Source organism: Oryzias latipes, chromosome 5, assembly GCF_002234675.1.
Source record: "Oryzias latipes chromosome 5, ASM223467v1".
Classification (NCBI taxonomy): domain Eukaryota; kingdom Metazoa; phylum Chordata; class Actinopteri; order Beloniformes; family Adrianichthyidae; genus Oryzias; species Oryzias latipes.
In genome coordinates this window covers 32,904,861-32,920,704 of record NC_019863.2, presented here as the reverse complement: position 1 = coordinate 32,920,704, position 15,844 = coordinate 32,904,861, and the positions used below count along the sequence as shown (strand labels likewise).

General features: G+C 46.1%; 2 protein-coding genes across 4 annotated transcripts in view; both read right to left on the bottom strand.

Annotated features, from left to right (window-relative positions):
• Positions 1–758: 758 nt before the first annotated feature.
• LOC101154763 (cytochrome c oxidase subunit 6C-1) lies at positions 759–5,998 on the bottom strand. 2 transcript variants are annotated; one of them, XM_023955355.1, is made up of 4 exons: positions 5,879–5,998; positions 4,546–4,660; positions 978–1,104; positions 759–872 (listed from the first exon to the last, which is right to left on the bottom strand). In XM_023955355.1, the coding sequence occupies exons 2-3, from the start codon at positions 4,648–4,650 to the stop codon at positions 979–981; spliced, it is 231 nt and encodes a 76-aa protein (XP_023811123.1). In that variant the 5' UTR covers positions 4,651–4,660; positions 5,879–5,998; the 3' UTR covers positions 759–872; position 978. The 2 variants fall into 2 exon arrangements, with proteins under 2 accessions (XP_023811123.1, XP_023811124.1); XM_023955356.1 differs by having other exon boundaries at positions 5,859–5,953.
• Positions 5,999–8,737: 2,739 nt separating this feature from the next.
• The window catches only part of LOC101171463 (angiopoietin-1), a 65,081-nt gene continuing 57,974 nt past the window's right edge, over positions 8,738–15,844 (bottom strand). Inside the window, exons 5-10 of one of the 2 annotated variants that reach the window (XM_023955354.1) lie at positions 15,580–15,727; positions 15,395–15,507; positions 12,818–12,919; positions 12,578–12,744; positions 11,850–11,983; positions 8,738–9,917 (exon numbers count right to left, since the gene is read on the bottom strand). In XM_023955354.1, coding sequence (XP_023811122.1) covers positions 9,757–9,917; positions 11,850–11,983; positions 12,578–12,744; positions 12,818–12,919; positions 15,395–15,507; positions 15,580–15,727 — 825 coding nt within the window. In that variant the 3' untranslated portion in view covers positions 8,738–9,756. Of the gene's footprint in view, positions 9,918–11,849; positions 11,984–12,577; positions 12,745–12,817; positions 12,920–15,394; positions 15,728–15,844 lie in introns of both variants that reach the window. The other variant, XM_023955353.1, reaches the window with a different exon arrangement.

The following is a 15,844-nucleotide window of genomic DNA, read 5'->3' as shown; positions in this document are numbered from 1 at the left end:
GGATTATCCTGTTATCGAATTCATTAAAAATTGGTTTTGGCTCGAGGTGGAATTATGCTGGTCACGTGACGATGATAAAAACCGAAAGTTTGCTTTTTGGAAAGAATTTTGTGGAAATGATGTGGAAATAATTCTGGATGAACCAGATAAACTAGACCAGCCTTTCAAAACGAAAAAACCTCCTGAGGCTATTCGGTAAACAGGGTTCCTGCTGTTGCGTAAAGTTATCTCCACTGTGGATGTTCTTCTGTCAGAATTGGTGAATTTTAAACTTCCTTCATGTTTTAACTTTGAACTGGATAAGATGAAAACATCCTGATTTGAAGGTCGATATAAAGGCGCTCGTGTGGCCTTTAAAGAGCATTTATTCACCACTTTGTTTTCTTTTTTAATCTTACAGGATTCAAACGGCTCCTTTGTTTTTTGCTTGTTATCAAAGTGCAATGAAGGACCCCAACAGCAGGGGGCGCCACATAAGCGAAAGCAGGGCTTTGCACACAGATGACCATTTAAAATGTAATCATCATTCATTTCACTGGATTATTACTTTATAAACCGAAAACAAGAGACGATTCCAAACAGAGTAACACATTTTACAAACACTGCGCATGTGTATCTCTGAGGTGAAGGAGGTAAAAATCAACAGGAATGGTATATGTAGAGCAGTTGTGACACCATGCCAACCTGGTTTAACTTAATGGTTTTGAGTCAGAACAGAAAAGTCAGAGTAAAAACTCAGAGAAAAGGCCAGACGGATCTCCATTTCTTGTGTATTTTATTTAGAGGAACAAACGGCGTGTTGATGTTCACATCTGATCAGTGAAACATGAAACGAGGAGAAAGGAAACCATCTTCAGACCAACAGGAAGGAGCTGAAACACAAACATGAAGATGTAAAGCAGGATGGCGTTTTAATGCTTCAGGTTGGATTTCCTGATGTTTGGTGGAATGGAGAACAATAAAGAGATCTTCCTCACTTCACTCTCCAGAGGGTCGAACACTCTGGAAGACGCCTGCTTCCCGCATGGCGTTGAACTCTTTGACCGCGTCGTACTGCTTGTAGAAGTCGGCGTAGGCTCGTTTCCGGGGTTCTGTCACTGTGTACTGAAGGAAACACAACAGGTCCATTTCTACCAAACCACAACTGGAAAACATCACTGCAAAAAAGACAAAGCCTCTCACTGTGGGATTAAAAATGAGGATTTCCAAACCTCAGTGTCCAGATGACATCAATGTTTGCATAAATTCAATGTTACCTATTGATGGAAATACTGAACCTACAGAGGAAATGAGTCTAAATGATAAGGTACTGATACTTTTTATAGTAGTAGTACTGCATGTCATGCAGCATCAATCAACATGAAAACCTTCCTAATGTGACCACTTTTTTGTTTTTTCAAGCTTAATCGGATTTAGAGAAGAACTGAGACCCAAATTCTTCCAGAGCCGCTCTAAAGAGGCTTTCCTTAGTCATCCGACACAAAGACAGAAATGATCTACCAGTTAAGATTTGGACTGAACTACGAAGAGTGTTTTACAATTCTAGAGTTGTGTTGTCAAATCTTTGTGGTGATTGTCACAGTAGTAACTGAACAGCTTTGCTGCAGCCGAACACGCCGGCTGACATGGTTTTATTATGGGGTCTCAGTCCAGCCCTCGCTCCTCGCTGTGCGTTCACTGAAACACACTCCAACACCTGGACTGGGGTTGAGGAGCATGTTTGACAGGTAAGGTGTGGACACACCTGGACAGAACAGCTGATGACAGAAAAACCTACAATACTCACTCAGATCACTTCAAATGAGCTCGTTAAAAATCATCAATAGAAATGAGACACGTTAGAAATCCTACTGACCAATAAATCAGGAACAGACAGAAGTCAAACTAATATTGGTAATAACTGCAAACCAAGGCTGGATCCTATCCCAACATGGTTCATATTGATGCTGATTGATCCCTTTTCAATACTGAATTAATCAAACACTTTGTGTGATTAAAGAGACTTTGTATTATTCTCCAAAGTGTTGGCTGTTTTACAGCATTCTGTCTTGTTCACAAAGAACAACATGTCATCAGCATCTGGAGGCCAAAGGTCTGAAGCAGATTAAGGTTTAAATGTCAGGCTCGAGTCAGGTCACCTATGAACCTGTGTGTGGACTAAAGTTATGGGTTTGGAATTCACACAAAATGTTCACAATTACATATAAAATGTATTAAATTGCATTTGAAAACCAGTTATAAATCCCACCTGTGCTTTCAAAAAGGCTTTCTGTGGTTCTAAACCATGTTTCCAGTCGCGGTCTTCATAAACCTGGTTAATATTAATTACCATATCAATGGCAAGTAATTCACATCACCCAGTGAGGGTCCTTAGGCAAGACCCTTAAAGGCCCGTACACACCGGGACGAATATTCGCCAGGCGTTATTCGCCAGCGTTTTTCAACACGTTTTTTGTGTTCACACCCAGGCGATTTTCGCTGACGATGAGTGGAGTGAACATGCAATTTCCTTCCCTGACATTAGATGGCGCTTAATGGAAACAGAAATACTCCTGTACACAAGGTGGCGCTGCGCAACTTTACGCTTCTTAAAGTCGCTTTTCCCTCAGAAGAAGAGAGCAAGTATTTATGCGCTTGTCAGAATCATACAAAGAAAACATGAATATTTCAAGCACCAGTAGCTCCAACTGGTGCTTGGTTCGGGGATATTTTAGAATGTCCGTCATTATTTCTTCGCGGCTGTGTAGACGCTACTTGGCGTCTATCTTCTTCGCTGGTATGTGTGCTCAGCAAGGCAGTTTTGTGTTTGAGCGCCCCCAAGTTGTGTTTTACTGTAACTTCAGAAGCTCCACACACGTGTGCAAAAGCGCCATTCTCATTGGTCGAATAGATTTCGACGCGACGCGTCAAAAAAAAAAAAAAAAACCCAGCCGTTTTTTTTTTGACGCTTTGACGCGTGGCGTTTTTTCGCGTCGGTGTGCACACTCTCATTGGTGCCCTTTGTTTAGTTACGAGGCGTTAAACGTCGGCGAAAATCGCGCGCGAAATTCGTCCCGGTGTGAACGGGCCTTAACTCTACTGCCTCCTGAGCGCAGTTAAGGTTAACTGCGCTCAGGAGGCAGTAGTGTTAAGGCCCGTACACACCGGGACGAATTTCGCGCGCGATTTTCGCCGACGTTTAACGCCTCGTAACTAAACAAAGGGCACCAATGAGAGTGTGCACACCGACGCGAAAAAACGCCAGGCGTTAAAGCGTCAAAAAAAAAAAAACGCCTCGGGTTCGTTTTTTTTTTCGACGCATCGCGTCGAAATCTACTCGACCAATGAGAATGGCGCTTTTGCTCACGTGTCTGGAGCTTCTGAAGTTACAGTAAAACACAACTTGGGGGCGCTCAAACACAAAACTGCCTTGCTAACAACACATACCAGCGAAGAAGATAGACGCCAAGTAGCGTCTACACACAGCCGCGAAGCAATAATGACTGACATTCTAAAATATCCCCGAACCAAGCACCAGTTGGAGCTACTGGTGCTTGAAATATTCATGTTTTCTTTGTTTGATTCTGACAAGCGTGTAAATACTTGCTCTCTTCTTCTGAGTGAAAAGCGACTTTCAGAAGCGTAAAGTTGCGCAGCGCCACCTTGTGTACAGGAGTATTTCTGTTTACATTAAGCGCCATCTAATGTCAGGGAATGAAATTGCATGTTCACTCCACTCATCGTCAGCGAAAATCGCCTGGGTGTGAACACAAAAAACGTGGCGAAAAACGCTGGCGAATAACGCCTGGCGAATATTCGTCCCGGTGTGTACGGGCCTTTAGTCTGCAGCTCACCGCTCCCCCAGGGGAGGGGTCAAATGCGGAGAAGAATTTCCCCATTGTGGGATAAATAAAGTATCAATTATTATTAATATTAGACTTCACACTGTTTTCAGTGGCGTTCTGTTGAATCTGAACTTCTCTGAATCTTTATTTTCACTTCTCTGGGCTCCATCAGCTGAAGCCTCGTCTGTGGTCGGCTTGTTTGGTGGAACATTTTCAGCTGAGCTCAGTTGAGAAGCAAAAATAAGGATTCAGAGAGAAACGAAGCCTGTACAGCAAAGGAGCTACGCTGTCTAACTCACAAACCTCAGAGGGATGCTTCATTACCAGAAAATGTGCTATAAACTACTTTAATTTCTTATGTTCTTACAGACCCATCAGCCTTTTTTAACAGAAATAAATGGATAAAACTTGCCTCAGGAAGTGGACTACATCCAGTTTGTGATTCATGATTATTGGAAATCCCTGCTAAGATAATGAATCAATTTAGTTGTGAGACTTCTTTTTAAAACCAATTTTATTTGGCTTCACATAACTAAAGATTTCAACTGATCAAAGGAAAAAATTAAAAATGCATCGACTGGTTAGATTATAAAAATGACAGAAATCCCTTTTGTACCTAAAAACCTTTAGAGGAAAACAGATTCATGATGTCATAAATCAATATTGATCGTCTAAGATCAACAGCTGTAGAGAAGAAACCAAAGTGAAGACCTGACCTCACCTTGAAGGCTACCGCAGCCACAAACGCCAAACCAAACGCAATCGGCAGGTGAAACCTGAGCCGCTTCGCCAGCAGGCCTCTCATCATTGGCTTAGCCAGAGACATGACGGATCGCCTGCAAGAGGAAGCATCAGGACGCAGCATCAGGACGCAGCATCAGGACGCAGCATCAGGACGCAGCATCAGGACGCATCAACGCGCTGCTCAGAACATCTGACAAAGACCTGCTTCATGTTTAACCAGCAGAGTAATTGATGCTGGACAGCGGCGGTGACCCCGTCTGCCTAACCATGGTTCAGCACCGCCAACCAGGAGCTGCTGCTCCAGGTTCTTACCAAGAGCGGAGCGGGGAACAAACCTGAGAGCGACCGCTTCACCACAGCAGCCCCATACATAACAAGAAGCTGAAAATACTTTTCTATATTCTTATTCTGACTAAATTTAATTTACAAAAACATCCACAGAGTTCATTTATCCAAACACTGATTTGATTTTGACAGGCTTCATATTTATTCTCTATTCTCTCACTGCAGAACTACAGTCTGAGAAGAGCTTCATTTGAACCCGTCTGGTTTAAGGTTCTGATCCTGAGAAGGAACGAAAAGTTAAGTTTAGTACAATTCTAGTTGATTTAATTAATTTCAGTGCCTGTAACTTTTTCTCCATATGTGACTAAACCTAAACCAAAGCGAGTCAGCGATGATGGGACTGACACGAAGCTCAAACCTGCACGTGATCCCGCAGATATGAAGGAGAACCGGGGGGGTTCGGCCGGACCGCTGAAGTGTCCCACTACCGGGTCAGGTCATGACCCCGGACGACATTTTCCACTCGTGTTTAACAGAGAAACCCACGAGAGACACGAACAACGACACGGAGGGGGGGGGGGGGGGGGGGGGGAATGCTGCTGTGACTGAACTACGATCTAGTACCGAGAACCGTATCATCTCCCGGTTTCAAGCTTCCGGTTCAGGTCCGGGGTCAGAGAGCCGTTAGCCGCCGTATTAACGGACAGGAACGGGCTGCTGTCGCGCTCACAGAATCAAAGCGGCTGTTATTTTTGACCAAAACATCCCCACGTTTGAGTTTAGCCACAGAAAACGGGGGATGCTGGGAGAAAACGGGGCGCTAAAGAAGCTAGCACAAACTCTAGCTAACGTTAGCAATGAATGTCAGGAGAAGATGAAGGCTAAGCGACGGGAAAGGATTTAAACAAACAAAGAAAACATTTCAAACAAACACAACTTTGAGGTTTTACAAATAATTTAGATGTAAAACAGATGTAAAGTGAAACAGATTATCTGTAAACGTACACTTCTTTGCTGATACTCACAGTTCCAAATGACGACCTTCACAAACGCCGCTAACACTATAGCAAGGGTTTCTACAGGCTCCACGGAGGGACAAACTTCAACGGGCACGCACAGCTTGCAACGCGAAGTCAATGACGCTCAAAAGAGGAGTCTTAATATTTAGGAATAATTAGTTATTTTAGTCTTTTTTGCTTTCTAAAGAGAGAAATTATCTTCTGGTCGACAAACAAGATTTTTGTTAGTCAGAAAGCAAAACTAAAACAAAGAGCCATAGATCCAAATGCGTGTACGTAACATCAGAATGCATTTATACACCAGATTCTGTAAAGTGGCTCAGAGTATATTGACTCGTAACAGATGAGTGTAAAATAAGCACATTTACACAGAACATAAATTACATTTGTTTGAACCCTCTCCGCATGGTATCATTATTACACCAAACATATAAACATGTTCACCTTTCAGTTTATTAATGTTCCAATTTAAGGTTCTTCTGACAAATATGTTGTAAAATAATTAAATTCAGAAAATCTTCTGGAGTATTTTCATTTCAAATTAATTAAGATTACAGTCAGACTGAATGCCTGTTGTAAAAATGACCTTTGATCTTTAATTTAAACCTTTTGTGTGTGTATATTTTACAAACATTCATGAACAGTTAAATCATTTAAGGAATGACACTTTTTTGCGCACAGTTGGACTTGTAATGGAACAGTATGACCACTAGAGGGTGGCAGAGGACACCCGCACAATGTAAATGGATCAGTGTTTGTAACAGACTAGACAACGTTTTAATTATATTTTACGCATTTTCCATGGACGAAATTTCTGTCTTCCGTGACACATGCGCGATTCTTCCGTGACGCACAGCAGGGGGCTGGCACGTCCGTCGATGTGCCAGATGGGCTTCGGTCGACGGGTCTTCACATGAATTTGTTTTGGGCTTGAGTTTTTGGTCCGTCGCAGTTTATGCATAGGTCTCTCGCGGGTGGTGTCCGGCGATGTGGATTCACTGAAAGACCTGTCGGCCGAACCCTTCGACGGACATCTGCACACATCGACGAATGACCAGCACAAAAACACTTGTGAATTACTTATATCACGCATGGATCATGGAAGACCGACATTTCATCCATGGCCAATGTGCAGATTATACAAAGCTGCAGTGTGACGCGGCCTTCAGGCTCATTCAGGAACCAGTCTGGATTTTGGGTCCCTGCTTTGGGACACAAACCATCACCAGACTCCTTCAGAGCTGCGGGGCATGTTTTCATCCCGCCCTGCCCAACAGCCCACTATTCTTAGCTGCAGGTGAAATTCTCCTTCAGAATTGCTGGGATAGGCTCCAGCAACCCCGTGGTTGAGCGGCTTTAGAACATGGATGGATCTCAGAATGAAGAGCAGAACCCTGAGGCCGTCTGCTGAGGGCATCAGAGTGTTTATGATAAGAGACAGATGTGGATGAAGAGCAGTTCTCACTGGTCTCACTTTACTCCACTGGACTGGCAGTCCATCCATGCGAGTCCAAGTAAACAAAACTTGTGAATTAGTAGTAATATGGGGGGGGGGGGCATTGCTTTTCACAGCATCAAAGAAGTTTGGAAAACTTTATTCAATTCAATTTTATTCATATAGCTCAATATTTGCAACAACAGTCGTCTCAATGGGCTTCATACCTGTGATTGAATGATAAACATGAATCATAAAGAACATAAAGTCATAGAATTCAACAGGTAATGGCTAAACTAAACTAACACCCCTCTCTTAGACCCTCCTCCTCGGTAAGGAAAACCTCCAGATAAACAGAAGAAAAGAAGAAACCTCAGGGGGGTCCACATGAAGGAGGGATCCTCCCCCAGGACAGACAGGCGATGGACCAGAACTCTTAGAGAAGAATTAACTTATCAAACTCAACTACATGTTTAAATAGTCCAGCAGACGAGCTTCATCCAGACGGAGTTGGGGGACGGCTGGGGACGCCAGACGAGCCAGAGGGGGGGTCCACAGCCAAGCAGAGACATGGAGAACTAAATGATAAATAATGATCAAGAACAGAGGAGAGTGGAGGACAGAACCCCAGTGTACCATACTTTCCCCAGCTTCTGGTAACGGTTAAGCTTAGGGTTCAGGTCAGGGCTTTATCTATTAAGGCGGAGGCTCAGGTGGCTGAGGGGGTGGGCCAATAATCGAAGGGGTCGGTGGTTTGATACCCGCTCCCCCCAGCCAACTGTGGTTGTGTCCTTGGGCAAGACACCTCACCCTCCCTGGTGTGTGAATGCGTAGGAATGTGGCGGGCCGTTAACGCCCCGGGACAGCTGTGGACGTCACGTCTGGAAAAGCACAGATTCGTCTAATCCATTATCATTATTAAAAGCCTTATTTAAAAAGAAAACTCCAACTGTTGGCTACCTTTGTGAGTTACTAAAATACACGATATGAAACCTTTACATACGACGGATAACCGATGAAATATGTAATAAAACATAAATCACAGCTCCTGCACTGAAGAAAAGTTAGTGGCGTGATCTTACAGTTCCTCTCTTCCAAGTCTTCATAAGCGTTAAGATCTGCTGTCCTCAAAGGTTTGGTTGCATTTAAACTCTCTCACCTGTTCGTCAGTGAGGTTCAGTGGGGATCTTCATCACCTGTGTTGGGTTTGTCGTTGGCTCCTTCACTGCCTTCAGAGCATGGCTGTTCCTCTTAATCCAGCATTTTCTGCCATCTCTGATGATAAACCAACTCACCATGAAATAATAAGAGCGTGTTGTCATGAAAACATGCAGAAACGTGTCAGACATACATACATAATCCTCCAGCTATCCCCCAAGCTTTGAATTCAAAACCAGAACCATTTGGTACTGACGACAAACAGCTCAGATGTGAACAAAAACGTAGATCACTTTAATAGTCCAATGCCATGAATACAATAAATATGTCCGTCTGCATGAGCATCACACAAAAACACCAAACAGGAAAAGTCTTTGACTCAGAATTCAGACTCTGCTGGGTCACAATTTTAGTTTGTTCCTTCTTATTTTTCCTCTTTTGTTTGTCTTGTTGCTAAAACTTTCATCCAGACACTAAAATTGGGTTTGATCTGGATTGTACCTGTCGGTGTTTTTTCATTTGCTTCTTCCTGTTTGATTCCTGAAAGCCCCACAGTTTCTGTCTGCTCAGACAGTCGCTCTAGAAACTTTATTATTTGTCTGTTTCCGCATGTCAGACAGAAGTCCAACCACATTTGTGGTTCAGGGCCTGGAGGCAGGAATCCCCCCCGATCATCTGCTGATGTAGTCCCAGCTCATCAGAATGATCAATGAGACTTCAGTTTGTGACTGGACCCATCCGGACGCGTCAGGCTGTTGTTTATGGTCTTTGGTCTGACTGCAGTGGTCTCTTTGTCTCTCACCCACACGCTCCACAGAGTCTCCATCACAAACGCCACTTTGCTGCAGGAAGACCCTCTTTTTAAAACTGAAGGCAGACAGGCTGCAGAAACCGAAGCTGCTCTTCAGGTTGAGCCTCTGAATGTCCCTTTCTTAGTGGAAGGTTCACCGTGTGACGTCTTCATCTTCTCACAGCTTCATTGTTTCAAAGGTTTTTTGGTTTCTTAGAATCTACTAAACTGGAGTATAATGTTGTACGGGTTTGTCCTGAAGTTCTGAGCTCAAAACCCCTTGAAAGTGTTCTGAAGACGAGGATGGACACGTCATAACAACAAACCCTTTGAGATGCAGGAAGCTTCCAGCAAACCTCAATCCCCTGTTCTGGATCCGAGGGAGCGATGGCTTCAGGGTGGGCGCTGAACGCCACAGGGAGGATTTTACAAAGACGCTGAGGGTCCACTGGGGGGTCCTGACGCTTAGAGGCAGCTCTCAGGAGTCCTTTGGAGGCGTGGTCAGAAGTCGTAGGGTCGTACCATCATGGAAGTGGAGCGCAGAGAGTAGCTGGGACCTCTGAAGTGGTGCCACTTGATGCCGTTCAGCTTCCGGATGTTGTGGCCCACGGTGTAGTAGATCCCATTTAGGTTGGAGAATCCACAGGCGTCGAACCACCAACCTGAGTGCAAGAGAGAGGAAGGTAGAGAGAGTTCAACCTGCAGGCAAAATACAGTAATGACTTCAGCTTTTGCAAAATAAAACAGACTTCAATCGGATTGCAAAACGTTCTGGCTGAGCTCTGAACATGTTCATGTTTCAGAACCATGATGGCAAAAAATATGCAGAATCCAATCTTTATGTTACAGTTTCATTCATAAAGTGAAAAATATTTGGGCTAAATCATAGGATCGTCCTGGGTTTTTGGAAAGCCACGCCCACATCTGACAGCAGACAAACCCATAGAATCAAGAGTCTCTTCAATTGAATCCTGATAACATGCAGCAGATAAAGGGTCTGAAACGCAAACACATGGTGTCTGGATTGGACTGAGTGACTCCTCCCCCCTGGCGTTCTAAACAGGAAGTCCCGTAGACTTCTATGGAGAAACAAACAGCTGTTCCTCAGTCAGAAGAACCGTTCTGGATCTGACACCATTTTCTAACATCTTCTTGAGAATCGTCTCTTTTAAATATTTTTTCTTAGTTCAAGTTATTCAAGTCTTAAACGGACCAATCAGAAGCCTAAGTAAAAGTAGGCGGAGCCTGCTGGCCGTAACATCCAACACCTTTGATTGACAGATTTTATGTAGCCAGCTTTCCAGTGGAATGGGTGTGGCCTTCCAACAAGCTCCCTCCTGATTGGTGGTTGCTGTAGAAACATTGACTCAGACCGACTTGGACTTATAGCTGCTTAATGACGACATCTGGCTCCATATCACGGAAAAATGGCGACTGCTTTGACTTTGTTTGGTTGGAGGTAGAATCAAACCGTCTTCTTTGTGGGGGTGGGCATCACACTCCCTCAGTCCAGTTTCCACGTACAGTCTGTGATCTGAACAGGTTGGGACGTGTCCAGAGGAGCTTGGAGCAGACCGGGTCACTGATCTAATGTTATCCTGAGTTTTTCTCAGGTCATGGTTATTTGGATTCCTCTGGTTTTTCTGGAGAACCTTGAGATTTCTACCTGAAGAGAACAAACGTTCTCATTCCGGCTGTTCCCGGTTCCCTCCAGGTGACTTTATCTCACCTTAGCTCTCTGACGTGAGACCGCAGCTCTGGTCCAGCGAGACAGCAGTCGGTTCGGATTGGGCTCCAGAACGTCACCACGTTTCATTTTAGCGTGGTGTAAAACTGATTTTTCTGTGGGGGGGTTAGGGTGGATTCTGATCTGACTTTTTCCTTGTTTCACTGACCCTGTTCAAATCTAGACAACCAGTTGAGGCTGTTTCTGAAGCCAAAGCCACAGAAAGGACTTGGGTTCCGCCTCCACAGCTGGATTTCTGCCATCTGGCTTTTGTTTGCCCTCAGTGAAAATGTGAAACGATGTTTTGTTTAGCTGCTAGCCATTAGGACTGTTAGAGAAAGTGGAATGCTGACGAATCCTAACGGTGGGGGCGATAAGCTGAAGGCTTTGCTTGGTGACGTGTGTCTGAAAACGAGGCTGGCCTCGGAGCTTTTTCTGGATGAAGGTCTCATTATCGGCTAATGCGGCTGCAGTTCGGGTCATTAGCAGCTTTTTCCCGCCTCTGTCTTTCTCAGTGTTTCTCTGTAAATTGCTGTGATTTTAACAGACCGAATGGTAATCACTGAAGTTTTCTCCCCTGGGGGGTTTGGGGCTTTTCCTGAACGATTACCCCACTGTGAGATTGAACCATAGAGCTGTGTTTGTTGGCGATGGCTAAAGGAGAAGAGCGGGGGGGGGGGGGGGGGGGATTAACGGATGGATGACCTTTTCTAAAAGAACTGATCTTCATCAGCAGGAAACACTTTGCCGTAGCAGCCGTTTACGACTTTAACTGGATGTTCGTCTGTTTTCAGACTTCTGTACATGAACATCGGTCATGGTGGCGGTCATGGCGGCGGTCATGGCAGACGGCTGCTGGTCTGCTCACCTCCAGTTAGCATCAGGGCACATTTGCAGTGGTCACAGTTGTCGTTGTCCTGGTCTCGGGTGCTGAAGCCGGCCCCGTGGGGGTTCAGGCTGCTCTGCTTACCTGCCGTCCCGCTGTAACCTCTGAGATACAACCTGGAGGGGGTGGGGCATGAATGCAAGGATTGAGAATTCAGCCAATGAGAAGCAATTACATTCAACACGAGTGATTGAAAGCAGAAATTAAATTATGAAGCTTTTGAACCCAAAAATGATTAAAAGAACTCGGCTGAATGTGTGTGTGTGAGTCTGTGTGAGTCTGTGTGTGTTTGTGTGTGTGGTGTGTCTGTTTGTGTGTGTGTCTGGGTGTGTGTGTGTAGGTGTGTCTGCGTGTGTGTGTGTCTGTGTGAGTCTGTGTGTGTTTGTGTGTGTGGTGTGTCTGTTTGTGTGTCTGTGTGTGTGTGTGTGTGTAGGTGTGTCTGCGTGTGTGTGTGTCTGCGTGTGTAGGTGTGTCTGCGCGTGTGTGTGTCTGCGTGTGTGTGTGTCTGTGTGTGTGTGTGTCTGGGTGTGTCTGCGTGTGTGTGTGTCTGCGTGTGTAGGTGTGTCTGCGTGTGTGTGTGTGCGTGTGTGTGTGTCTGCGTGTGTAGGTGTGTCTGCGTGTGTAGGTGTGTCTGCGTGTGTGTGTCTGCGTGTGTAGGTGTGTCTGCGTGTGTGTGTGTCTGCGTGTGTGTGTGTCTGCGTGTGTGTCACCTGTACTGCTGTCTTTCACTGGTCAGGGTGAAGCGGTCGTACTGGGCATGTGCAGAGTTCCCCTCCCAGTCCTTAAGCTCCACCCTCATGGTGTATTGGCTCTGGCTGGTCAGCTGGTACAGCACTTCGTTCCCCAGCCAGTGTTCTCCTAGCGTGTCTCCAAAACCCTGTGATGGAAGATCACGATGGGCTTTAGCGACACGTGTTGTTCTGACAGACGTCTGTCTGAGGAGGACTGACCGCTTTATACTCCCTCCAGCTCCTCTGGAAGTCCAGGCTGCCATTGAAGCGCCGCTGGAAGAGCGTCCAGCCTCCACCGCTGGTCTCCATGTCGCAGTACGCCTTCAGAGGACAGAGAGACACTTTCTGCTGAAACATGAAGCCATCAGGGATCCTTCTGAACAGTTTGGCCTCAGTGGTCATTAAGAAGGAGGAGCAATGCCCAGCTTGGCGTTGGACGGTTCCCGCCTCTGCGTCATCCATTAATGTCTGACAATGTACACCTGTAAGGGCACTATCCCGCCTATACCGCGGTCTTTTATGAAACACATAAATATTAAATTGATTGCTAGTACTTTAATGTTGTCATGCTTAAAGTTTAAGATGTTTTTCACATGAAGCGGACTATTGGACACGCGGTGTGACGCGTTGTCATGGTAACCTGAAGCCTGCTCTGCTGACGCTGGTGAATGAGCTGGCAGAGGTTTATACGTCACATCACGTATGCAGAGCATTATTTCAGAGGGAAAGTTCATGCCTTCGAGCGTTTGTTCCACTTTTGCCTCGACGTTTAACGTTTGCAAACGCATGTTCCACGTTCAGTTGTTCCAGTTACCAGCTGGCATTGAGGCCAGAGCCCCAACACAGAACGTTCAGACTGTGTAACCGGAACCTCTTTCATTGGTGTCCATCATCACTTTTTAGTGGACACTCTGCAGCCTGAACACCTCTCCAGGGAGGCGTCCAGGAGGCATCCGGACTAGATGCCCGAGCCACCTCAACTGGCTCCTTTCAATGTGGAGGAGAAGCGGTTCTACCCCGAGCTCTCCGCGGGTGGCCGAGCTTCTCACCCCATTTCTAAGGGAACGCCCAGCCACCCTACGGAGGAAACTCATGTCAGCCGCTTGTATTCGGGACCTCGTTCTTTGGGTTATGACCCAGAGCTCATGACCATAGGTGAGTATTGGAACAAAGATCGACCGGTAAATTGAGAGCTTTTCTTTTCGGCTCAGCTCTCTCTTCACCACAACGGACCGATACAGCGACCGCATAACTACGGACACCGCTCCGATCCGGCTGTCAATGTCGCGCTCCGGTCTTCCCTCACTCGTGAACAAGGCCCCAAGGTATTTAAACTCCTCCACCTGGGGCAAGGACACTCCACCCACCGAGAGATGGCAAACTACCTTTCTCCGGTCGAGAACTATGGCCTCAGATTTAGCGGTGCTGACCCTCATCCCAGCCGCTTCACACTTGGCCACAAACCGCCCCAATGCACGCTGGAGGTCCTGGCTCAATGAAGCCAACAGGACAACATCATCTGCAAAAAGCAGAGAGGAAATCCTGTGGTCCCCAAACCAGGCCCCCTCCAGCCCCTGGCTGCACCTACAAAGTCTGCCCATAAAAACTATGAACAGAACCGGTGAAAAAAGGGCAGGCTGCCGGAGTCCAACGTGGACCAGGAACACGGGCCCACGGGCCCAACTGGAGCCCGTGGGAAGAGCCCTGGTCATCAGGCACTCGCCTGGGAGCCCCAACCCCGGGCCTGGCTCCAGAGTGGGGTCCCGATGATGCCAATCCGGGCGACGTAATCGGGTCCTTGTTCTTTCCTTTCATCAAGGGGTTCTGTGTCCCAGTGGACATGTCCCACTGGGCGGAGGCCCTGGGGAAGACCCAGGACACGTTGGAAAGACTATGTCTCTCAGCTGGCCTGGGAACGCCTCGGGGTCCCCCCAGAGGAGCTGGAGGAAGTGGCTGGGTCGAGGGAAGTCTGGGCATCTCTGCTTAGACTGCTGCCCCCGCGACCCGGTCCTGATTAAGCTTAGGAAGATGGTCCGATGCGTAACCGATCTTTTGAAATGCAACCTCCTTCTGAACGGCCAGGCCACATGTATCCGACCTGAACTGCCTTGCAAAAATATCGGATTTTTTCAAAAAATCGGAATTGAGCATTAAGTCCTGCAGTGTGAACGTAGCCTAACTGCATAATGCAGGCATGTCTGAATCTACAGAAATACAGAAATTCCAAAATCCAGGTTCTGAAAATTTACCAGAAGTCTCTGTGAAAACCATGCACCAAAGCTCACTGGAACGCACTGGAGTCATAAAACAGTCTTTGGAAAATGTTTGGTGTTTGAAGAAATAAAAGTAGTCGGCATGCGTCCATGTTTGGTTAAAATCCAGGACTCTGAATACACTTAAGTCTTTCAGAGGCTATGGAGTATGGCTTGAGTTTACAGATTTATTGAGAAATGCTTTTTAAAGGGAAATACTTGACATTTATTTTAATATTTAAGCAACTAAAAGTGATTATTCTGGTGAAACTGCTGCAGGATTTTCCTAAATTGCGGTTTCTTTGCATAAATGTGTCGTTACAAAGGTCAGAGTTGTGTGGAAAAAATGAAGATTGGTGAGAAACTCTTGTTGATTGGAAGTTTTATTAATTTATTATTATTATTATGATGCATCCTCTCAAACTATCAAAAACGCTCCATAATAACAGACGAACTGATAGAACTCACAGATGTTTTCTAGAAAAGAGGCATAATGAGCAAACTGAACGGTTCAAACTAAAAGTTTGGCTGCAGGGGTGCTTACCTGCACAGGCTCGGTCCTGTTGCTGATGTAGAGATGGTACAGTCCACTGACTGAGTGCCCAGCTTTGTAAGCATCTGCACAGTCCCGCCACGCCTGGCTCTGAGGAGGCGGGCCTGCAAACAGCGGTTTGGTGATGAGCTGCCGTCTGACTGCACCTGAGAGTGTGTGTGCTCGCTCACGTGCACCTGTGGTGCTGGTCACCATGGCAATGAGCGTGTGCACGGACTCCATCAGCTGCGCCTGCTGCCTCTGCAGAGCCGTGTTGTTGCTGCTGGCGAGCCTCAGCTGCTTCTCCAAAGCCTCAATGGCCGTCATCTGAGTGTGGACCACTAACTGACAGGGGGCGGAGTCAGAGCCGTTAGTGTCCATCCAGAGGGGGTGGGGGTTTCCGTTACTAGTCACTAGTTAAAAATCTATAATATCAACGTTGATTTAGTCTTTACCTCCTAA